The 23,906-nt window shown below is 47.1% G+C and overlaps 1 protein-coding gene across 1 annotated transcript in view; it reads left to right on the top strand.

The window, feature by feature from the left end:
- The window catches only part of meis2a (Meis homeobox 2a), an 86,476-nt gene that overhangs the window by 3,664 nt on the left and 58,906 nt on the right, over positions 1-23,906 (top strand). Inside the window, exons 5-7 of the mRNA XM_061082630.1 lie at positions 247-297; positions 905-1,054; positions 9,574-9,688. Of these exons, the coding sequence (XP_060938613.1) occupies positions 247-297; positions 905-1,054; positions 9,574-9,688 (316 nt within the window). The remainder of the gene's footprint in view (positions 1-246; positions 298-904; positions 1,055-9,573; positions 9,689-23,906) is intronic.

Here is a 23,906-nt window from a genome sequence, read left to right as displayed (position 1 = left end):
CATTGTTCCCTTCCGACTGACCCAGCTGACCATGCAGTGTGTAATGACTCCAAAAAATATGTATTCTTCTCCCGGGCTGCTGGCTGTGGTGCGGGCTGCTCCACTGTGTGATTATGACGAGTGGATTATCATATCATGTAATAATAATAATCCTGCACACGTGTAAAAAAAAAAAAAATTATATCGATTGATTTGTGATATTAATTAATTTGTGTTTTTTTTTATCACATTTTCTCCCCCTTTCAGATGATACAAGCCATACAAGTATTACGGTTTCACCTATTGGAATTAGAAAAGGTAAATATTGTGAATGTTCCTCTGAGCACCTGCACACACACACACACACACACATACACACACACACACACACACACACACACACACACACTGTAATTCTTAATATTAATGGAGCTGATATTATTAAACGTGCATGTGCCCTTTAGCAGATATTACAAAATAAATAAAACAGGCATGCATTGCATTGAAAAGTTTCATATTTATTTCAAGTTTACACAAAATATGCCGTTTTATTTAACCAACTATTTGTGCAGCAGAAGTGAATATTGATCAGTGGCGCACACGTTGCACGCTGGTATCGATCCGCAGATTTGGTTTCAGCTGCTCATTATTTCGCCGGCTTTAACGGCATGCTCTTTATTTCTTGTCGTTCAACTTGTTGCTGAAGTCCCCCGAGAATAATAAGCACTGCAAACAATTTCACTATTGTTTCCTCGCCCGACCGATAATGCCCCGTTAATTGGAGTTATTCTTGGACTTGGCTGCATGGAGCGTTTCCCCATCCTGGAACAAAAAAAAAAGGAATAACACACAAACAAAAAAAAAAAGAAAGAAAGAAAGACAGAAAACCAACAACGGTGTTTTCTGCCCCCCTTTTTTTGTGTAGGTGCACGAGCTCTGCGACAATTTTTGCCACCGGTACATCAGCTGTTTGAAAGGAAAAATGCCAATAGATCTAGTAATCGACGAACGGGATGGCAGCTCGAAATCAGATCACGAAGAGCTCTCGGGATCATCGACTAACCTTGCAGATCACGTAAGTAACGCAACCCTCTTGTATTCATGGTGTGTGCTGTGGTGCTGTGGTGCTGTGCGTGTGTGTGTGTGTGTGTGTGTGTGTGTGCTGCTGTGGAGAGCACGACTGGAGCTTTGAAAGTAGGAGGGAAAAAAAACCCCAGTCGGATTTGTTTTGATGCTCCTCAAAAACGCAAAACTTTTTGGGGACTACTTTCCCTCCGCTCGGTGCGTGACCCCGCTGTGCCATCAGCAAATAGAGCGTGCTCTGTTCCTGCAAGGAGAATCTGTCGATCGATGCTCTGGGGTCAAAAGCTATGATGTGATACAATAGACTGAGTTATTGTTTTAGTCTTTTGATTAGGGGCGGTCATGTGTGCATAATGCGTCCGTGCTTGCTTGTGTGGCTCCAGTGTGTGTGTGTGTGTGTGTGTGTGTGTGTGTGTGTGTGTGTGTGTGCAAGACGCTGCCGTGCGTAATGGAGAGTTGCACGCTGAAGGAGAGAGGAAAAAACGTGAGGCAATTATCTGTTACGTAGGTTTAACGTTAAAGCAGGGTATCAGCGGTAAGCTTTAGCTTTAGGCCAATATTTAAAAAGAAAGGGGCTTTATATTTGGGGCTGTGGGAGCTGGATATGGCCTGTGCGTAAAGCTGTGGATTTTTTTTTTCTTCTTCCTTTGCTGCAGAGGTGGAGAAAGTGGTAGCCTATTGAAATAGATCTCAGGGCTAAAGGCTTACCATCAATGTCAAGTTCACAAGGCATATGATGGTTCGTCTGGAGGCCTTCCACTGCTGTTGATGTTAATGTGTTTAATTGTTTCGTATTGATTGCCGTGTGGTTGCTGCTCTGCACCGGCTCTCTCCTCTGCTCCCCGCTTTATGGCTGCAGGCTCCATAATGCTGAATTCAATTATATGCACCTGAAGTACAGGAGCTTTAAATTTGAGGATCGATTCCTTCTGGTTTTTTTAAATCGTGCATTTTTTCGGTGTAATAAACACAGGCTCTCCTCGCTGCGTGGAGCGAGCTGACACGTGTATTATTGAGTTTGATATCTGGGAATTATTGCGTCCTGCGTGCGTCAAGCTGCACTGTTTGGGTGGTGGGGTAAAAAAAAAAAAAAAAGAGAGAAGGAATGAGCGCAACAAAGTGACTAGTTAATATCTGCGCAGCACAAGGCCAAGCCTATTAGGAATTAAAGCAGATTTAAGTGTTATGCAGAGTCACTGCGCTGCATCTGTTGGCTCTGGCTGGAGGCCTAATAGCGTCGGATTCCCTCTGAAAGCCCCGGCGCGTTCACACCGCACAACAAGGTGAATTCAAACACACACAATTGGCTGCGTGGAAAACAAAAAAAAAGAGAGACGCCGATGTCGGTCTGAGAAACGACAATATTGTGGCCCTCCAACACAAGTGCAGAAATGAGGCATGCTGTTGTTTATGTTGCAGAGATTAGATAAACTAGCCTGTTTAGTTTCATGGCAGATGGTTGATACTCAAGCCAATTTCCAACGGTGTCTCCCCCTGTGCTCAGACACTGCAGCTTTCTTTTTACTTTGCCACGGGTCCACTTGTGAGGGAATAGATATATATTTATAAATATTTTTTGATAATTAGAGAATTATATGTGCCAATAAAGCAAATCAGCAGCAGCAATAAACAAAGGAGGCAGCATGACAAGCCATTTGTCTTGATGTCATTTGGACTGACCACCTCATTAGGTGTTTCAGTTTTAGGGGCTTTAATTCACTGATGTGGCACCAGTGAACTTTTTTATTGCACACCACCTATAACTGCTGGGCTGGATTTGAATAGAGCAGAGATAAAAAAAAATTGTTTTGCTTGTTAGCTTTGAGATCAGTGTCTGAGCTGAAAAGTGATTTCAGACACCGACTTATTGTTATTCTTTTAAATAAATAAGAATGCGGCACCTTGGTTGCACAATATGTTTTCTTCATTTAGCATTTTATGTTATATGATATAATAATTGCACAGCCCTGCACAATATGTTTAGTTTAGGTTACGTTTTACCTACTTAAGTTCAGTATTTTCTTATATTGTAATGATAAATTAGTTAAGCACTCACAAGCCTTCTTCTTTTACTTCACCCGGATAATTCTTAAGTGTGTTTCTTGCCCTGAATGTGTGTTTGAAGCATTTTCCTTATGGGATCAATAAAGCCTCTATCTATAGTTAAGTACAGTGTGTCTATGATAACATTTGCAGAAAGTGAAACTGTCGAGGTCAAATGTCAACAGTGGAGCCGTGATCTAAAAACCTTGTAGGCTGGTAAATAGTTAACTTCATCGGCAGTCATATCCACGTCCAATTAAAAAAGACTCTATGCCTAAAATGTGTTTTGAATATTGAAAACAATGCACAAAAAAAAATGCAACTGGCTGCAAAACTGCACCAGCGCTCGGGAAGCAACATTTCTGTCCTGGTTTATTTATTTTATTTATTCGTTTGTGTTTGGCTCTATTTTATTATTCATCTCTGTCCTCGCTGCTCGTTGCGGAGAGCAAGGCAGTTTCATAGTTAGATATGCTAATTTATTTAGTTAGAATCTCTCACGTCCATTTTTCTTTGCTTTGATATGCATTTTTAATATAACGCCCTGGGCTACATCTCATTTGGCGAAAGTTGGTTTTTCTGGAGATGATGAGGCTCTTCACTGTGAAGGAGGCAGCCCATTGAGCTTGTTTTTATGTATTTGTGTGTGTATGTGTGTGTCTGTGTGTGTGTGTGTGTGTGTCCTCTTTCTGTTCCCCCCCTCCCTCATACCTGACAGTGGAGCGTAATAAGCGCAGTTTTATTTACACTTGAATGCTGCATTGTCTTAGAGATGATTGGATTATGCTGCAGCATAAGAGCGAGATGAGGTCTTTGCTGACACTGTTGATTTCCCCGTCTTCGCTCGCGGTGACAGTCTCGACCATGCGAGCCCACCCAGGGCTCAGTGCCCCCCCCCTCCAGATAAACCCCGTCCCGGTTTGAAAAAGAAAGGAGAAAAAAAAGATGTATTACATATGAAAGGTGATGGAGGGTGAGCGGTGTGGATTTGCAAACGGTCGGTACAATGTGTGTGTTCTTGTCAATGGTGTGCTCTCTTGTCTTTTTAATTAATGAATACAATTTCTCTCTTTTCTGTGCTACATCCAATTAGGGAGGCAAATAGAATTAATGGTGTCTGAATATTATCTGTTCTAATGAATTAGCCTTTGTGGCGTCTCGTGCTATTGTGCTGCTTCCTCAGTCAAGCTCACATATTAACAGAAGGCTTCTCATTTCCTCCGTGCATATGCTTATGTGCCTTTTGAAACTGCTTTTGAATCTCTGCACACTTGCAGGTTTGTTATACAGAGCGTCTGTAGGATTTGCACGACCCGGCGCTGTGTGTTGGAGAGCTTTGCTCAGGGAGTGATAGTAGTTCCCATGGAGGTAATGGTGACGCTTATCTTGACTTTGCATGGCTGGAAAGGGAAAGAAGGGAGAGAGGGGAAAAAAAAGAGCTTTCTGTTTACATTTGATTCTGTGCTACAGGCTCAGGGCGCAGCCGGCCATTGGTCAGATGTGGTGATGTCACAGGTTCAGGCAAAGTAATGCAATCGTTCATCTCGTGCCCATGTTGTGATTTACTGTGGGTATGAGGTGGGTGCTTAGTAATGTCCTGTTTTTGTACATCAGCGTGCACGGCACACACACACACACACACACACACACACACACACACACACACACACACACACGGCCGTCTGCCTCGGCTCTGTGGACAGCGAGCCCTCGGGCCGAGCTGGCCTGCTGAACCGTGGAATCTCTCTCCGTTCTGGAGGTGTTCTAATTCAACTAGCTTTGTTCTCCTCGGGGACCAACTATGTTTGGATCTCTCCCTCTCTCTCTCTCTCCCTCTCTCGGTGCATCGCTGACTTGGACCGCTCTGTCTGTTCCACACAATTGTTTTGTGATGGTGGGATGTCTGGCCTTACATTTCCTATTTGATTAGTGTTCAGAGACGGGTTCCTGTTGGCAGGCATATCTAATCATCGCTACCGTGGCTGGAGAGAGGCTCGGCTCACTTGTTGCGTCTCACACGCTCCCAGTCCAGGGAGGAAAAATAGTCCCTCAGCAGTCACGTAGAGATCATGAGAAGTTGCATTAAAACACAACACACACAGCTATTGACAGTAAAGACATATATTTACATACTCATCTGAAAGCTCATTTTTTTTACGAGTTGTTTGTTAAAATAACAGATGAACGTGGAATTATCCGTAATGACTTGTCTGTTTTATATTTCTGCCACTTCGTATTTGGGATGTGTCATTTTGATGTGTGCCAAACCCATGAATCACAATAGTTGTCAAATTTTTTAACATTTAATCTCCTCTTTCTGAAGACATATTTGCACATGTAATGTGCCATTCACCACGGAGGGTTTTTGTTTTTGCCTAAGAGAAAGTTTTTCCAGCATCTATGCAATCAGTCAATCCCTCACGTCTGTTAAAACACGCTGCAGTGAATTATTAGCTGCTAAATTAAGGCGTCTTTATATATCAGGATAATTGAGGGTGTTGTAAATGCTCAGCTGCTCAATAGAGGTGCACCTACTCTTTTCTAAAGCGCCTGTGTGTAATTACGAGCTCAACCCGACAAAAAATGTACAAGGAGTTTTTTTTCTTCTTCTATGTTTACGCCGTGTGGCAAGATGTGTCTTGAAATGTCAGGTCGCTTTATGATTTATGGACTAGTGTGTTTCTGTTGTGTCAGCGATTCCGCACACTGGATCCCTGTAGCTCACACACACACACACTCAGACACACACACACTCACGGCTAGCCGCTCTCAGCCTACCTTACACTGCTACTACACCGACATATTTCTTCCCTTTCCCCTCCAGGTTCCAGGGGAATTTGAGGGAAATTCAATGATGCCGCTAAATCAATTTTATTTGAAATTCCTAGGGATGTAGGCAGAGTGCAGGGAGGGAAGTGAGATTGTGCCAGGCAGGTGTTTGTAAATGAGAAACAGGGGACGGGAGCAGAGGAGACGGCAGCATTCTCCCGCTCTCCTGTGGCCTGGCTGCACTACAAGCCTTCTCCCCCATATTGTCTCCTGCTTTATTAATTACAACTTGTATTATCAGCCGCCAGTTGCTAACCCCGGCAAACAGAAAAGGTTTGCCCCTAGAGACCACGCTCCTTTTGTATCTTTTTCTCTATCTTGTCCTCTTGTGTTTGTCTGTGTGTGTGTGTGTCTGTGTGTGTTTGTAGGTGTGCGTGTTCCTGCCTGCACATTTATTTGAGATTGCTTGCTGGCGTCCTTCTCCTCCTCCTCCTCCTCCTCCTCCTCCTCCTCCTGGTAACACTGCTCTTTAACACAATTAGTGAAGAGCATGGAGTGAACCATGTTTGACTCCTAATTATGCCCAGCTTTAGGGAATAGTCACATGGGCTAGAGGCCCATTTTTTTTTTTTTTTTCCTCCTCTTTTGATTCTTCCTCTATGTTTCATCGAGGACTTACTCGTGTAGGTTGAAGAAGTCTGTTTGGGTGACATGAATTCTTTCGTTTCTTTTTCTCTTTACAACTTGTTTGAACTTTATCAGACCCACGGGGATTGCGACAAAATGGTTGTGTGTGTGTGTTTGTGTTGTGCGGTGTCTGATGATGCACCCTCCCTGGCTCGGAGAGGCCCTCTAAATTATTCATGGGGAGGAAAAGGCTGTTGCTTTTGTCGCCTTGTTGAGCGCGGAAAGTTAACGCTGTTGTTTTGATATTTGTCGGCTCCCTCCGCAGACAGGGTTGTGAATGAGAGGTGACTTACAGGTATTAAAAGGCTAGCGTGTGCTTCATTAAAAAGATCCTCGACATGGATAGTTCCTACTATACACTGCTTTATTATTATCGGGTCGTATAAAGTGCTGCGGTGTGCTTTTTGCCCCATAAGAACCAGACTAACAAAGCTGTATCTCTATCCCTGCACACGGGCCCATTAAACCCACAGGGTAGCAAATCACAGCAAAATATCATTCCCTTTAACACCATTAGCCGAGGTGTCTTTGAATTTAATTTAGTGCCAGCGCCATTAAAAATGACACATTACTCCGCAATGATAGCTAAATTAAGTCCTATCGATTCTGCTGTTGCATTAAAACCATGCTGTGGCCATTGCTGGCAAGTGTGTGAGAGAGAGGGAGAGAGGGAGAGAGAGAGAGAGGGAGAAGAAGTGAGCCAGAGTGTGTGAGAGCAGCGTAGTGGTTCAGGTCTGTCTCACCAGCGGCTGGCAGAGTGTGTCTCACTGGGAGGAAGCAGAACCCAGTCATTTTCTTCCCCTGGAACAACAACAGCCCAGAGACCAGCTCTGCTTAAACACATCACGCACCCGAGGAGTCTGGGACTTTCTCTCTTTACCTCTGCTTCTGTGTTTTAAACGACAAAAGACAAAATTAAAGCGTGTGAGAGACGTCTGATGTGCTTTTCCCCACATTATTGATTTCACTCGGACGAGCCCAGGCTGCGTCGAGAGCAACAGAGAACCGACCATATGTTGATCACTGGCACATCACAATCAGCCGGCGACACTTTCCCCCTTCCGTTCACTTGAAACCCCCCCCCCCCCCCCCCCCCGCCGCACAGGTTATTGTTCCCCCCGTCTCCTTGCCCCTCTCTCCCGACCAATTCTCCCAGCTCTTTATCCGATTGCCATTCGGCGAACAGCTGACGCTGAGAGGGCCTGGAGTGGAAGCGGAGGGTCTGAAGGGCCTTGTGTGTTTCTGTCTGCTGTTTTTTCGGCTCCGAGCTGTTAGAGGAAACAAACCCTCCTTCCCCAAAAAACTTAGCAGATAAAAGGGCCTGGCTCCCGGGCACAGCAGCAGCAGAACGAGCCGCAGCACATCAGGACCGAGCACCCAGGGGAGCCTCAGCAGCCGCTCGACTCCTATAGCCTCTGCATCCCAGCAAACCTCCACTAGTCTGCAGGCCCTATCCTGTCTGTCCTCCTCCAGTACAACTCACTCTGACTGGGGCAACAAAGCAGGCGGGCAGGCTCCTCTCGGGCCGGGGAGCCCAGGGAGAAGGAGTTCATCAGGAACACTACTGAAGTTAGACAAAATGGTAAAAACGCTCTGTTTCTTGGAATATTCGGTGGCGTGTACATTTTTTTTCTTTCTTCTGCTTCTCCGTATGTATATGTGTGTGTGAGTGTGTGTGTGTGTGTGTGTGTGTGTGTGTGTTTGTGTGTTTGTGTGTGTTTGAGGAAGGAAGAAAAAAAAACAACCCCAGAGCGGGAACTGAGAAGTGGGCTGAGGTTTGTGGGGAGCCTCGGTGCAGGCCTGTGTTTGTTTGGCTTGGGCTCTGCTCCTGGGGGGGGGGGGGGGGTTTGCTTCTCCTGGGCCCCAGACCACGTCGGGGGGGGGGGGGGGGGGACGTGAGCCAACATTTTGTCATCGTGCTCAGGTGACATGTTAAATTGGGAAGGCTGCGTCAACCCTGTCTGAGAGTGTCGTAAATTTACGTGATCTCCGTCTATCTGCCTGGATTGGCAGAGGAAATCCCCCCCCACTACTCCAGCCTGCCTTCTCGTGGCACTGATAAAGCCTTTTCCTGTACGGTCTAACAACCCGGTTTCCCTGTGTGCACGGACAGGGAAGTGGGATCGACCAGGAAAGAGAGGAGGACGAGAGAAAAGGAGAAAAAGAAAGTCGCCCTGAAAGTTTTTGGAATTTGTTTACGGACTTTTCTTTTGAAGCTGGCCGGGCTGAGATTTAACACTCTTTTCTGCGTGTGTTTGTATATATGAAAGAGAGTGTGTGTGCATGTGTGTTTATACGTCTTGCTCTATTATGTCATTAGCATGTGTGCGTAAGTGTATTCCTGCAGGCCTCTGTGTGGGCGTGTGTGTACGACAGCGAGGGCGTGGACACATTTTTGGCAGATTAGCAGGAGAATCACTGTCATATCTTATTTTCACTTCTGACAGTGGTAATGATTAATGGCGGCTGTGGCGTGTTTGGACTTTTTACCTCTATATATTTCTCACTTGACGCGGAAGTCTCAATTGGTTCTGGTATAAACCAACTCCAACCGGGCTCTGCCATGTGTGTTTAGACAATCACTCCCGGAGTGCTCGGGCTCGCAGCGATCACAATCAAACGCCACATTAACGGGCGCGCTTGCGTTTTGCTTTCATGCATTAATGAAACACTTTGATTACACTGTTTTGACTTATTGCCAGCTGCTGTAGTGCATCGGCTCCTTTTGGTTTCATCTATTATTACAGTGGCTTTGTTGATTGCCTGATCGCTGTGGGCTCTTCGCCCTGCCGAGGGGAATGTAAGCAGACCAAGGGCCCTCGCCCTCATGTCGACTCATACAGATGTCACTCTCGTGTTTCCACCATTCTCACATGGCTCCTCTCTCTTTCTCTCTTTCTGTGTCCCTTCTTCCCTCCCCTTCTCCCGGCTTGCGGTTTGGACGGCGGAATGTGGATGGATGCACGGATGGATCCCACGCTCGCTTTTTCTCCCTTCTGCAAAAAACCACAGAACCCAGCTTCCTGGAGAGACCACGATGACGCCACCTCCACACACTCGGCCGGCACACCGGGGCCCTCCAGCGGGGGACACGCTTCGCAGAGCGGCGACAACAGCAGCGAACAAGGTGAGCCGCCCCAGAATGCACTGCCACATAATCATACATAGATATAAGGGCACAGATCCACGCAGGACATATTAATCATCGTGCGTGAGAGGAGTTGCCAGCAGTTCAATTTAACCCCATTTAATGTGAGATCCACAATGAATAGGTGGCACATCCCTCTATACATGTGCACCCCAGTGCTTCCCATTCCACGTGGGATTATCCTGTTTTTTGACTGGCGTCCATGTCAACACGTAGTCACACCTAAAAATGAACACGCTTATCCACTCGCACACCTCCAGTGCAGCAGCCACCTCTTTCCAAAATGTTGCTATTTGGAGAGCTCAACAAAAAAAAACCCTGGTGATTAATACTCTGTTTCTGCCAGTTCCTGCTTCCATTTAAACCGTATTAACTTCCTGCTCCCTGCACAACAGCCCCTCATCATGTCTCAGTCAGCCCTGTGTTATCCCGCACACGACCTGCCAAACAGCAATAATGCGTTTAAAAACAAAATGCATTTTGAATTTGTTACAGACAGTGTGTGGAAGTCACAGTTATCCGCCTTGTGTTTCTGTCATGGTCTGTATCCGTTTTGACATGTAAATTATCAAAAGCACATGCTGTTAGTTGAAATTCGGAGGTGAGGCCAAACATCAGTGCATCGTGCGATTCGGGATTGTTTATTAAACGCAACTGCTGCCGGAGCTAAAGAACAGATGAGGAGCTCCTGGCCTTTCCTTTCTTGTTTTGAATGCACCGAGATCTCCTTTCACTGGAGGCACAGTGTGTGTGTGTGTGTGTGTGTGTGTGTGTGTGTGTGTGTGTGTGTGTGTGTGTGTGTGTGTGTGTTTGTGGGTCTCCCCCTGTGTCTGTGCATGCCCTCTGGCAGTGTCCAGGGCTTTGCATGAAATTTCATCACACCAGCTACACACACACACACACACACACACATATATAAACACACTCAAGCACTCCGATGCACGCTTCCACCAGCTCTCTCGCCCAGCGGAGTCCGCTTGCTGTGTCCGTTCCTGGCTATCGTTTTGCCAATAAGCGATCAAACGTATCGATGGGACGTGATGGTCGATGAGGGGTCTGTGGTGGAGCTGTGTGAATCATCTCGTTCCTCCTCAGACAGGAGCCGTACCCGCAGCTCCTGAAGCATTACTGACCGCAGAGCGGGGGGGCCGCAGCAGACCTCTGTGGTCGGCCGGGTCAGGACTGGTTGGATCACAGGATGATAGCTCGGGCTTGGAGGTCTGACCAGATGTTTGTCTTAGCACGATGACGGCACGGTTAATAATGAGACACATGGATTGATCCTGAAAGGTTTTCCTTCCCAAAGTAAAAAATAGATTCTCCTTAAAGTCAAGGTTTTTATGTCGATCGAGGATCTGGAAGTAATAACGTGAGTTAAAAAAAAACGCAGGTCAGAAGACAGAGCGTCGGGGTTTTTTGCACTCCTCTTTGCAAATGCAAGCAGCATGGGAGATGGAGTCTGCGGGAGTAGCGGTGAGGGGAGGGGAGGGCGGAGGGGTGAGAGAAAGAAATGCACTGCCTATTGATTATCTTACACACATAAGTACAAGTGACCTGTAATCCACAGAGCACTTATCGACTCCTCTCCCCACCGTATCCAGTAACAGCGGATCAATACGGGCCAGAGACAGTTACGGTACAGCACCGTGCATCGGGCCAACGTAGACCCCGGCCAACGTAGACCCCGGCCAACGTAGACTGGATCAGGGACCAGGGCCTGACCCGGGAGGAGGAGCGCTAAACACTTGATCCACCAGTTCAACGTTACAACAAAAAGTACACGCCGTTAAGAATAGAATCAGAGATTTGGGAAAAAGAGCTGTTGCAGCACCGAGGTGAAACGAGCAGAGGAGGTGAAGAAGTAGGCAGAGCGAGGAAAAGGAGAGAGAGAGAGAGAGGGCAGCTGATTTAATGGTCTAATGAGGCCGTCCTCCAGCCAGTTGTTTTGTGTGAGGCATGCTCTGACCTTTCGCTCCGCTCGGGAGCCCTGCCGCCTCATTTTTCACATTCTTGCAATTACGTTAACGCTTGAAGCGCTCGCTGACTCCCGACTCTGGCCCTTCCATTCTGACAGAGCCTTCCCTCCACCAACCTCTCCACCTTTTTTTTCTTTTTTCTTTTTTTCTTTTCCCTCCTCTCCTTCACTTCCACGCCGCCTCCTTGCTCCACGCATGAACCGGCCTCCCTATCTCAATACGTTTCCACATAAAATTTGTAGTCCACACTCTGGAGTCCGCAGAGAAAATGTGAAATGTGTGCTTCACTTGGGTAATGGGGTCTTTAACAGCTTGGCCCCTGTTAAAAGGGGTGACGGTGCGGATCAGTTGAGGACGACGGGATAGATGCGAGAGGAGAGTGAGAGGAAGGCGAGAGAGAAAAAGAGTTTGAGTCCAGCGGTGCTTTTTTATTCTTTTTTGTTTCGCCTGCCAACAAAAACATCTACTTTCTTCCCCCGATTTTCCATCTTGAAAAGGTGGGTCATGCGTGTGCCGGTGGCTTGAAAAACATTTACCTCGAAAATTGATCCAGAAGCATCAACGTGTTGAATATGGGACTCGGGTCTATCTCGTATATCTGAAGGTGGCCAAGTCAAACTGTCTCAAAGAGTGAAACACTTTAACTTGTTTCCTCCTCTGCCTTTGGCTGATGTCCGGGGATCCACAGCAGAGTAAAGTTTAATAACACACATAAGCGCTGTATGTGTAGTGATACAACCCTGTCTCAGAAGAACATTTTGTTTGGCTTGCAGCTCAGCGCCGAGCGTTGTTGTGAATCTTTGCCAAAAAAAAAAACAGTTTAACAAGTACACAAATATATATATTGCCCCTCTCGTGGAATAATTTATTGTAAAGCTATAAAGCAGGGTGAAGCGTGGTCATAGCTGTTAGTAAAGAGTGCCAGTAAAGGTTCTGACACATACGAAAAAAGGATTCCAGTTTCAGAAAAATACTTCAACCTCTCCCCTCCCATCGTTCACAACAAACTTTTATTTCTCACTTCCTTTTTTTCTCTGAATTTCCCTCCGGAAAAAAAGAAAATGTGAATTATCGCCCTCAGGGCAAATTCTAGCTCTCTCACTCGCTGACTCTCGGAGAGCGACTCCCTATGTTCTGGTTAAATAAACAAGTACCGGCGGGTTAAAGGGAGACGGTTCAGACGGTAACACACACAATAACTTCATTGGCCGTGTTTGCACATCATTTTGATTAACGGTCCCGTGGAACTCCTCCAAGCTTATCTGGAGACATCAGAAACATCAGTTGCAGGGAGTTAAACTTGATGAATGTGCGTGCCTTAAGATAGCGCACGTCTCTCCGAGCAGGTGTCCGCACTATGTTGAAAGTGTGATGGAGCAGCGTGATGAAATGCTCTGCACTTTTGCCCACACCAAACACGATACAGTCAAATGCACTCAGTCATGAAATGTAAATCCCCTACACTGAATCAGCACGGTAGGTAATGTTTCTCTCCCCCACCCTCCCTGTATGTGCGTGTCTCAGTCTGTGTGTGTATGTGTGTGTGTGTGTGTGTGCCTCAGCTCCAGTCCACACTTGTAATTATTAGCTATGCATGAAGACCAAATCCACATTGACATCTTGAGTGGGCGAGCAAAGGGGCTTTCTGTACGATTCCCCGATTCTACTGTAGCTGGAGACGGCTCAACAGAAGAGAAGGAGAAAAAGCATTTTGTACATTTTCTCAGCAATTGAACAATCCCCCCCGCTCGGCGGATAGACAGACTCCCCAGAGAGGCCGAGAGAGGCAGAGATGGGGCGAACGGGAGGAAGAGAGGGAGCGCTTGAGTGTTCGGCTCCAAGGGAGCATGCTGCGCTTGATGGAGTTGTGGTACATTTGTGTGAGTGTGTGTGTGTGTGTGTGATTGTTTGCGTGTGTGTGTATGCGTGGGGAGTGTGGTGAGCTCCCTTGGCCCTCGCCGGGACGCCCCACTCAGCAAGGTCTTTGTGGTTGAGCTTACTGGAGAGAAAGGGGAGGGTCATTCCTGGAGGGGACACGACTCCCAGTGTCCCGCCCACGGAGACCCAGCACCAACTATGGCCTGTTGAATCTGGCATTTTTTCCACACCTCCATTTTTTTTCACAGCTACACTTATGACTCAAGGAGACACACAACTGAATCAGGAGAAAGACAGAAAAGTAAAAAATTTAAACCACAACAGAGAAAACTCCACAATCTCAGCTAAACGCAAGATGGAAGCCTTGTAGCAGTTTAGTAGCAAACTGTATATTGCAACTCTCTAGTGATCAGTGAGGTGTGTCTGTGTATATAAAGAATACACTGTGTGTGTGTGTGTGTGTGTGTGTGTGTGTGTGTGTCTGTGTGGGCATGCATGTAGCCGGTTTCCCTCTAAGTGCCTGTTAGAGTTTAATTTAGTGTAGTAATTAAAGCTGAACACTGGCCCATAAACAACAGATAAACAATAAAGCAGACCCAAGCCCTGCTGTTTCATGGCTCTCACTCCCAGCTGTTGGAGCACTGATAATTTTTACACAGTGCCCCCACCTCACCACAACACAATGCTGAAGCAACAAGGGTGTGTATGTGTTTTAAATGTGTGTGTGTGTGTGTGGGTGGGTGTGTGGGCAGTGGCCGAACAAAAAAGAGCAGAGAAAGACATAAACACACAGGATATGTCCACTTCCCCTCTCAGAAAGAAAACACAGTGAGGTCGTCAGAAAGTTTAGCAGCCTCCTACGAAACCAGATCACTGGTCCAGAAAACAGACATCATGCAAAGTATAGCTCTCTATGTCAGGGACTCTGGTGGAGGAAGTACTCCAACATGCACACATTAGCTCAAGGGAAAGTACACATAAATAGACAAGAACATACTCTGGTAAAGGCGAAAAACACGTTCGTGCTTAAACAAGTAACAACAAGTACTTAAACATAATTAAACCCTTTTTTCTAATGCAATGCTCTACTGCATCCTCAACAATTGTATATTGTATATAAACACTAATTTGTACATTATATTAAAAAAAATTGTACATTTAGAATAATAGCGTAAGAGATCTCCAGCTTGGTGTGTGTACAGCACAAATGCTGTGGTCCATAACTTATTTACCGTCCACGCAGACAATCCAGCAGCATGCCATGCAGTTTTTTCTCTCACGCGAGAACTTCTCTTTCACTCTCTCTACCTGTCACTCGGAATCCGCTGCGTGGGAGAGTCACTTCTGTGCGTGTGAATGTGTGTCCCTGCTGCCACCGTATATTTAATCAATTCTATGGGAAACACTGGATCAATGGACTAATTATTGATTACTTAATAAATAACTAAAAACAATATAAACGTATCTGAAGATAAAGTACTTAAGTACAGTAAATGTACAATCGCTGTAAATGCACTTAAGTACAGTAACAGAGTAAATGTACTTCGTTACATCCCGTGACTGCAGTGGAAGCCGGCGGCACCCAATGGAAAACAAGCCAAACACTTATATATATATATACAGTACATGTGTCATAGCGATAACAATGGCTGCAGTGTTTCTCAATCAGCTCCTGTGTGCAATCGTAGCCTTGCCGCTACATGTCAGGCCCATGTTAGTCAGGTGCCTGTTGTGAAAACAGTGCAATACGTCTGTCTGCCGGTTTGTTGGGAAGGGGTAGGGCCATTGTTGAAAGCTGAGAAGAGTTGCTGCGGAGGGGGAGAAAACACGGCACGGAGGGGATACTTTCATGATCCCATTAGCATAAGAGAGGCTAAATTATTCATGTGGAGTGCTTAATCTATAGGGAAAAGTATAGTTAATGCACATAGTTTTAAAATGGATCTCTCCCTCTCCTCTGCTCTAACACCAGATTCTTGCTGGATTCAGCATTCGCGGGCATTTACGGGAACGGCTGTCACTCTGGCTCGTGCGCACACTCACACAAACACACACACACACACAAACACACACACACACACAAACACACACACACAGACAGACACACACGCACACACACAGACATGGTATGTGTGGGCAAACGTGCGCCCTTGCTTAAGCGCTGCTGCACTTCAGGCTGTTTCAAGGGGCTCTGCTCTCAGGCTCATCCCCACTCTCCATAAGTCCCTTTCTCATCCTCACCTCTCTCTCTCTCTCTCTCTCTCTCCCCCTCTCTTTCCATTTATTCCTCCATCTCTCCTTCGCCCGCACCCCCTTCCTCACACTCTCTCTCCCCTCACTCACCCCTCTGTGTCTCGCTCTCGGTACCGCAGACTACCTGGCCCTCGTCCAGAATGTGATTAAAGAGAATGATCAGCTCCCTCAGCTCCCTCCTTCCTTCCTCCTCTTCCGCTCTCTCCCTCTCTCCCTTCTCTTTTTTTTTCTGTCTTTCTTCTGACCCTGTGCTCCAAGTCTACGGATCATGAGAGAGAGAGAGAGAGAGAAAAAAAAGCAACGTGAAAACAGCAAAAGAAAAGAGGCTGAAAAAGGATGAGGACTGCCAGTAGATGCAGCTCCACTTCCAGTAACACTCCTCTAGCCACAACACCACCACTCTGCCCTTCCATCCACTCTGCAGCTCCGGCTTTCCCGCTCTTCCTCTTATCGTCTCCTTTCCACCCTTTCCTTCTCCCTTTCTCCCTCGCCCCTCCGCCCCGGCTCCGACTGGGGCCTGGTCCCTTTGGTCCGTAATCATGAACAGGCCCCCGGCGCGACCCGGCCCAACCCAGCCTGGCCCAGCTTGGCCGGGAACTGGGTCCTACACAGCAGGAAAGGCACATTAACTGGGTCAGCCTAATGTGCAAACTAATGTTTGGAGAACATAGGGAAAAAATTACCCAGATTATTCTGACAGCAGCTGAGGAGAATGTCTGTTTTGCGCCATTAAGGCAAAGCTTGGGGGAAGCGTTTTTCTTTTTTCTCTCTCTCTCTCTCTTCTTCTTTTTTTTCCTCTTTCTCTTTCTCCGAGAAGAAGATGAAGACCAGCTTATCTGGGAGAGGGTTGGGTATAATTAAAAAGCAGAAAGGAAACTGTTAAAGGGAAGCAATCAGGATTGAACTACAGTAGAAGGAGGGCGACTTCTTCTCTCTTCTCTACCCAAAGGCTTGGACCGAAAACAAAGAGTGCAGTGCTGTTGTGTCAGTTCATTATCCAGTGGGTTTACACACCCATGTTCCACTGCTGATTCCTCCAGTGTATAGTGATGATGAGGAGTGCACACAGGTCTGATGTAGTATGTCTAAAAGGGATTTGAGCGTGTGCCCCAAAGGGCATTTCCTCGTCCATTAATGCTGCCGCCGCTGTATTTTCACAAGGACGTCGGCGCTGCGGCTCTTTAAAGGGAGAGTGTTTTCCCAGGAAATGTTCCGTCTTGTTTCAGCAGGCTAGCCTGAAGGGGGGGTCAGCCTGGGAGTCACCCTTAAGAGGTGATAATCCAATTGCTCTAGTCCTCACCAGATTTGTTTTGCCCTCGTCTGGCTGCGTGTTTGCGTGTGTGTGTGTTTACAGAGTGTGTAAGCATGCGTGCGTGAATGCGATAGACGTCCAATGGGCGGCCGAGGCGGCGAGATGCAACCGGTTTCTTCTGTGTCCGACCCGGGGCCCCACTCCAGATCAGAGAGAGGTTACTGGGGGCCAAGTCTGTCAAAGGCACACCTGCAGGGAAACTCCGAAAAAAAAACCCCGGCTGCCCGCTCACACTGACCCGTTTAAGGTGTGCTTATTTGGAGTTTAACCCTGACTTCAGATTTTCTTCTCCCTCTCTCTCCCTTTGTGTTTGACCAATGGGCCTTGTGCTCTTTTTTTTTAACTTTCTTTCCATTCTTCTGCCTCCCTTGGCTCTTTAATCTCCTCCGCCACACCCACCCTCTCAATTCTCCTCCCCCTTAATGTCCGAGGCCCACATCACAGCGAAGGTCCCTCCCAGCAGACGGCACGCAGGCGAGTCGAGTGGCTTAGCCGGGGCCGGCAATCGCTTGTTCACTTGCTGTGTGGTTTTTCCATTTGTGTAAACCGGGGCTTACACAGGGCGGCGTGTTTTGGAAACCGAGCGGCGCAGCTATACCCTACAGGTAGTGCTTTCACCATGCTGCCAGGTCCAAGAGAGTGGGAGGATGATAAAGGAAGTGTGTTACAATCCCAGAGCTTCCTCTCTGCCGCTGATTTTCACGCGCACATCTTTCACGTTTATGCAAAGCTTTTGAGGGCATTATGCAAGATAAGCTCATTTTCTAGTCTGATTCCCACTCTAGTACATGCTTTAATGACTCTTAAAGCCAAGGGCTGCTTTTTTAGGCTTCATGGCAGTTGCGGGGGTCTCTCAATTTCCACGAAGCCAACGAGTGCTTTTTCCACACCTGATCACTTTTGTTCACCCATTTTATGGCTATTGGGGAGCAGGCGGAGGTGAGCGATTTGACAGTGGCTGGTGCCATGAGCCCTAATGTTTATTGGTAGCGAGCGTCTAATAATTTTTGATTACCCCAGAGGAGGTATTAGCCATGTTAGTCAGCAAGGATAATTTCTTATTTACATGCCCCAAGCAGTGAACACTCTGAAGGAACACTGGGGCTAAATGCGCAACAAAACGAATCAAACATGCCAAGCGAGAGGCTGCATCCTGGCTGGCTGCAGGGCTGAAGCATGAGAAAACCTTCATTATGCATTTACCATAATTCATTTAGAGGGTTATCAATTTGCAGAATACAGGGGGGGATGTTTGGAGGGGGAAGTGAGAGCACCATATCAAACGCAGGAACAAGGGAAGGCGAGATGAAAAGGAGCGAGATATTCCAGGATAGCTCGGTGCCTGGGTTTTTAGAAAAAAAACTGTTGTTCCAATTACACACTTTCCCATGTTCTCAGGCAAAACTTGCATGTTAAATGCTGCAATCTCCGCTCTTAAAGCAGGGTTACGCTCCGCCCCCTTAAAAAAAGCACAAACTGATTTCCCTTTAATGAAAGCCGTTTGGTTCAGGAACCCTCCTCTCTCCAGTTTATCGGTTGAGACCGAGGCTACACGGAGGTGTACGAATATCCTTCAAATATTGTCTTTCTGTTCATTGAGGAGCTGCTCTTTGTTTGGCCCCTGCGCTGCTTACTCAAGGGTTTCTTCCATCCGTCTCTCCATGTGCATTTCAGGACAGTCACTACATGTTTTCGTCTTTTTCTGTTTCTCTCTCTCCTGGCAACACGGAGCGAGCAAAGAAAAAGACCTTTAAAAGCATCTTGTCCCTGCGCCACCAGGCGAGGATGACTAAGGCTCCATTAGAACAATTGGAGGAAACTTCGGGAGACGGGGAGTGTTTAAAAGAATGAAAGCAGGCAGAAAACACCACTATCTTGTGATAGCCAGCGCTCGCTCTCTTTATCTAAACACCCAAAAAAACTCCACCTTGGAAAAATTTCACTCACTCTTTAGCTTCATTGAAAAATACAACAATGAGAACAGAGACCGAAAAAAAAGGGCAAAAATAACATTTAACATTTTCCAAAGTGAGGAGGGGAAACTGCTGCATTGTTTAGTACGAATGCTTACTCCCAGGGATGCAGTCCTCAGACAACTGAGTGTCTGCAGTAGACATCTGTGAAGCCTGACCCTGTGACCCCCCGGAAAGAATGCTCTTAAGGTGGGGGGGGGAAACTGCCTTTTACCACCGCATCATGGCCTACAGGACAGCCCAGCAGCAGCACAACAAACACAAGCGCTAGAGAAAACAACACAACACACAAACAGTCGATGGGAGAAAAAAACACAGCGAGAATGAGATGTAAAAAAAATGTGGAGTAAGTAAGAGTGAGGCAGGCAAAAGAGAGCGGAGGAGACACAGCGGATGTAGACAGAGAGAATAGGTGATAAGAAAAAAAGGCTGAGAAGGAAAAACGCAGATGGACTTGCTGTGGATTGTGCCTGGCAACCCTGCCTGTCTACCGCCCCCCCCGGCCGCCCCATGAGATCATTTTCATCCTTTATGAGTCAAAGGGAAGCCAGGTTGAAAATGAGAGGTTACACAAGCCAAGGGCCCGAGCCCTCGGAGCGAGAGAGGAGAAGATCCCTGCTGCAAGGAGCCTGCTGCTATTCAAAGCACCTGCCATTGTGTGGGCGCCCATCCAGGCCCATTGTTGTGCAGGAATTAGTCGTGCTCCCTTTGGCTCCCTTCGGCTTCCTTCAGCTCCAGAGGCATGCGGCGGACCCCCTTGTTGTTTCGGGTTCAGATACATGGCTGGAGAGATGCGTGGCCCCGGCTACCGGCACCACTGGCTGTGGCCCTTTGGCCTCTCTCCTGCAGCACAGTATCATTCGGTTTTTGTTTCTCCTTCCACTCCTCCATCTCAAGAAACACCAAGGCCGGCATTCCTATAGTTTTATCCTTCTCCCTTTTGTACTCCTACTCTCTTCCCTCCCTTTGGTGTATATGCTTATTGTTCTTTGGAGCACCCTCATTATACCCATGGTTATATTTTAAGGGCCTCTCTCTTTGATTCGGGTCTCGTGGGGAGCGAGCGGTGGGCTGCTGGGAGCTGGAGGGCCGGCCCCGGCTCTCAGGGCTCCCCAGCCGGCGTCTCGGAGAGTGGGGCTCGGGGGTGTTATTGGGGCTGGGCACCTTCAGCTGAAGCACTGGTGCTGCTGCTGCTGCTGCTGGTGCAAGAGGGGGGGGGGGGGTGGATGTGAGAGGGAAAATTGAAAAGTCAATAAGGAAGGCCGCACCAAAAAAAAAGAAAGAAAGAAAGAGAGGGTGAAACAAAAGGAGATGGAGAGCTTCAAAAAGCTGAGAGCAATGGAGCACTGCTAATTAATAGCATCAGAGGAAGAGTCTCTCCCCTTCCCCCCCTTTCCTTCTGGAACTTTAATGCTGCACATTAACTTGCAAGGCGAGACGATTAAGAGTTCACATTGTGAGTCAGGTCCATCCCAGTGCCAGGCCGACCAGCAGCAGCTTCCACTGTGAGGGAGGATCAAGGAAATGTGTCATTTAGAAAAACAAGGAATGGTCCAATTGGAGAGCACTGTATATTGTAACATCATATAATGGACTTGCATTACATTTTAAGGTGTTCCTAGTATCCATTTGTAAATTAAATGGACAATATTTCGGAAGAACCTTGCATTACAGTTTAATACAAGCCCCAAAAATACAGCTTCATTGCAAAAACCTATGGTAAGGCAGCTTTTTTTTGTATTTCTTGTAGGGCTGTTTTAGAAATGTCCAAACCTTCTTGTCATTAGGTGCATTTCCACAAGCATTTGTTTCTCAGCATTTTTTTAGCAGGGTGCTCTCTCTCTCTCTCTCTCTCTGTCTCTCTCTCTCTCTAGCTTTATGCAGCTAATCAAAAGCCGCGGCCCAGGAATGTGATGAAATACGATTTTTTTGGTGGGTCAGCACGGCAGAAATGGCGGTAATTTGAACCCAGGCTTTTGCAATTTGTATTTTCCCGCAGCGGTAATAGGCTCCTCTCTCACTGTTCTTGCCACAGCAATTTCCCACTGCCGACAGCTGTCAAGCCCCTAAAATCAAAATTAGTGCCATGGAATTGGGCCTTAATGAAATGACCTGCTGGATTTACCTTAAGCAGCAGGGCGGACAGTCAATACTTGCCTCATCAAAACCCCCTTTCTGCATGCTGCAGTTCCATTAAGGAAAGGAAATAGTCTCGCGTAAATGTATTAAGCACTACTTCCACCTTCTAATTATATTTTTCCCCTCTACCTTCATAATTCATTCACTCTGGCATTAGTTTTTAATATTGAAAAAGGCTTTTAACTGGCTCTTCTGTCTCCGTGGCGTCGCCAATTATTTGTCACTATGCATTACAGGAATGTCAGAGGGCTCCGTGTTGTGTGTTGCGCTGGTAAATGCGGTGATGTAGCAGTCCGTGGAAACTTACTCCCTCATGTGAAAGGAGTATTTTCATTGTGGAGAGGCAGCGTTTTATTCCATGATATCATACAGAATAATATAGCTTTAAACATTACACCGTGGAATCCAGAACTGCGGGTCTCCCTCCCTCCCTCCCTGCCTCTGCGTCCTATAGAACGATGAGAATGTGTGCCATGGCCCGGTGGAGGACAGTGGGCCCCGGTTATTGACTTGTAAAGGAGCCGGGTAGGTGAAGGGGTCCTGACAAGACATGAGCGGCTGACTCTCTTGTAAAGCAGATCTGATTTCTCTGCTAGTTGGCTCCCCGGAGAGCCGCGCTCTACCCTCTGTTGATCAGACTCCTCACTCACGGCTGTATGGGAAAAACGCTGCGATAAAAATAATGAAAGAGTAGTTTTGTGCGAGGAGACGCTCCCGTTTCTCCGCACTGTGATTTCCCTGTTAGGGTGAGAACGAGAGCGAGAAGGAATCTGAGGCTAGGTGAAAGAGCTGCATCCCAGAGTACATTTAAGATCTAAGATACATTTATTTGTCCCAAACACATGCACAGACATGCAATTGTAGGGAAATTTAACCTCTGCTTTTAACCCATCTGGTGCAGGACACACAGAGCAGTGGGCAGCCATGTACGGCGCCCAGGGAGCAGATGTTGGGGGAGTAAGGTGCCTTGCTCAGGGGCACTAGACAGGGTAGGGAGAATCCTCTTGGATTTTCAGACAGATCAATCCAGGTTCGTCTTTTTGTTGTTTCTCCGTGGAGTCGAACCAGAGACGAACCAGAGACCTTTTCTGCCCATAGTCCAAGTTTCTGGCACTAGTCCACCGCCTCTGTGATCTCGCTGTGCCAGAAAACACCTCTAGGGATTAATGTTTTGTTTACCGTGGGCGCGTCAATATGAGCGTCTGCATGTGTGTAGATAGAACTAACATGGATGTGTAGAAGCAAGAGAGGGCAGCCGAGCGAGTCTCCACCGAGCCGGATCCACACTCCCTCGCAGATCTGACTAATTTATGAGGGTAAACTGTGCTGACAGAGAGGGAGATGCAGGTGGAGGGAGGAAGTTTTCATTGACTCTCCAGAGCCGGGCCGAGCCCAGCCCCCCCCCCGGGAGGGATCTCTCTCAGTTTGAACTTTATCAGGGGCTACGCTTAATCAATACGCCATCGGAAAAAGAATTAATTACTAAAGCAGAATAAAAAACAGCTGCATTTTAAACCAAGGATTCATCAATTCTGTAATCTCTTGGTTACAGCTCAGGTGTCAGGAGGCTCATTCCGACTCTATGTAATGAGGAACTGGGGGAGTTTGCCCCCCAACCCTCTCTCCCTCTCCGCTCCTGACCCCCTCCTCCCAATTCCAACCAGTTACTATCTTCTCCCTCCTTGTCAAGACGTTTTCCCCTCTCGTTACCTTCCCTTTTTTCCACTCTTCTACCTTGCCCCCTTGCCCCATCCTTAATATGACCACTGTATTTCCCCTCGCCACCCCCCCGGCCCCCCACCCCTCCTGCTACATTCCCTTCCCACCAAATTCCTGTCTTTGCGGGGATGGGACGGAGGGGTATTAAACCTGAAATCTCTGGTGCGAAAGCCGACGGGAACGGGACATTCCTGCTGCTGCAGCCATCGAGCCGGACATTCCTCCGCTCAGTCTGGGACACCGCTGATGTTGCGAAAGAGAGGGAGGGGCGGAATAAAATACAATAAAATAATTACAGAACATCGTGTTTTAATGGCGCGTAATCAAACTGACGCCACGCCATGGTCACACCATGTGAATAACTTTGTATCTCCGTCTTGTTGTGATGACAACAGCTCTGTGACAAGTACCACAAAGTAAAAATGTGGACTATGGCCAAAATGGCCACTAAATGCAAGATAGCAGGCTTCCTGTTGCGTTTTTCAAATTGCACCTATAGACTTTTTTGTTTGTCTGGTCATGATACACCTGTGTATCGATTTTTGGGAAGATCGGTCAGTGTGAACACGTTCCGGGGGTCTCGGGGGGGCACCGTTGAGCCCTTTTGCATTGAAAATTCCTCCAGAATACGACAATTTTCATCACTCTCTAACTTACTGCAAATTTTTGTCAGAATTTGAGCATGGTAAAGCCCTCAAAAAGCCAATTCATTTGCCTGAATAATAATGATTAGTCACGATACACCTTTCCCCCGATTTTGGTGAAGATCGGCCATGGAGAAACCTAGGGGCTGCGTTCCAGGTGGCGCTGTTGAGCCATTTTGCCATGCCCATTTCCAAATACTCCAGAATACGTCAATTTTCTCCACTTTCTAATTTACTGCAAAGTTAAGCAACTTTTTGAGCATGGGAAAGCCCTCAAAAAGCCAATTTTACTTGGGGAAGAAA

Source organism: Limanda limanda, chromosome 12 (genome assembly GCF_963576545.1).
Source record: "Limanda limanda chromosome 12, fLimLim1.1, whole genome shotgun sequence".
Classification (NCBI taxonomy): Eukaryota; Metazoa; Chordata; class Actinopteri; order Pleuronectiformes; family Pleuronectidae; genus Limanda; species Limanda limanda.
Note: the sequence above shows the minus strand (reverse complement) of the source record. Positions and strands in the feature narration are given on the sequence as shown.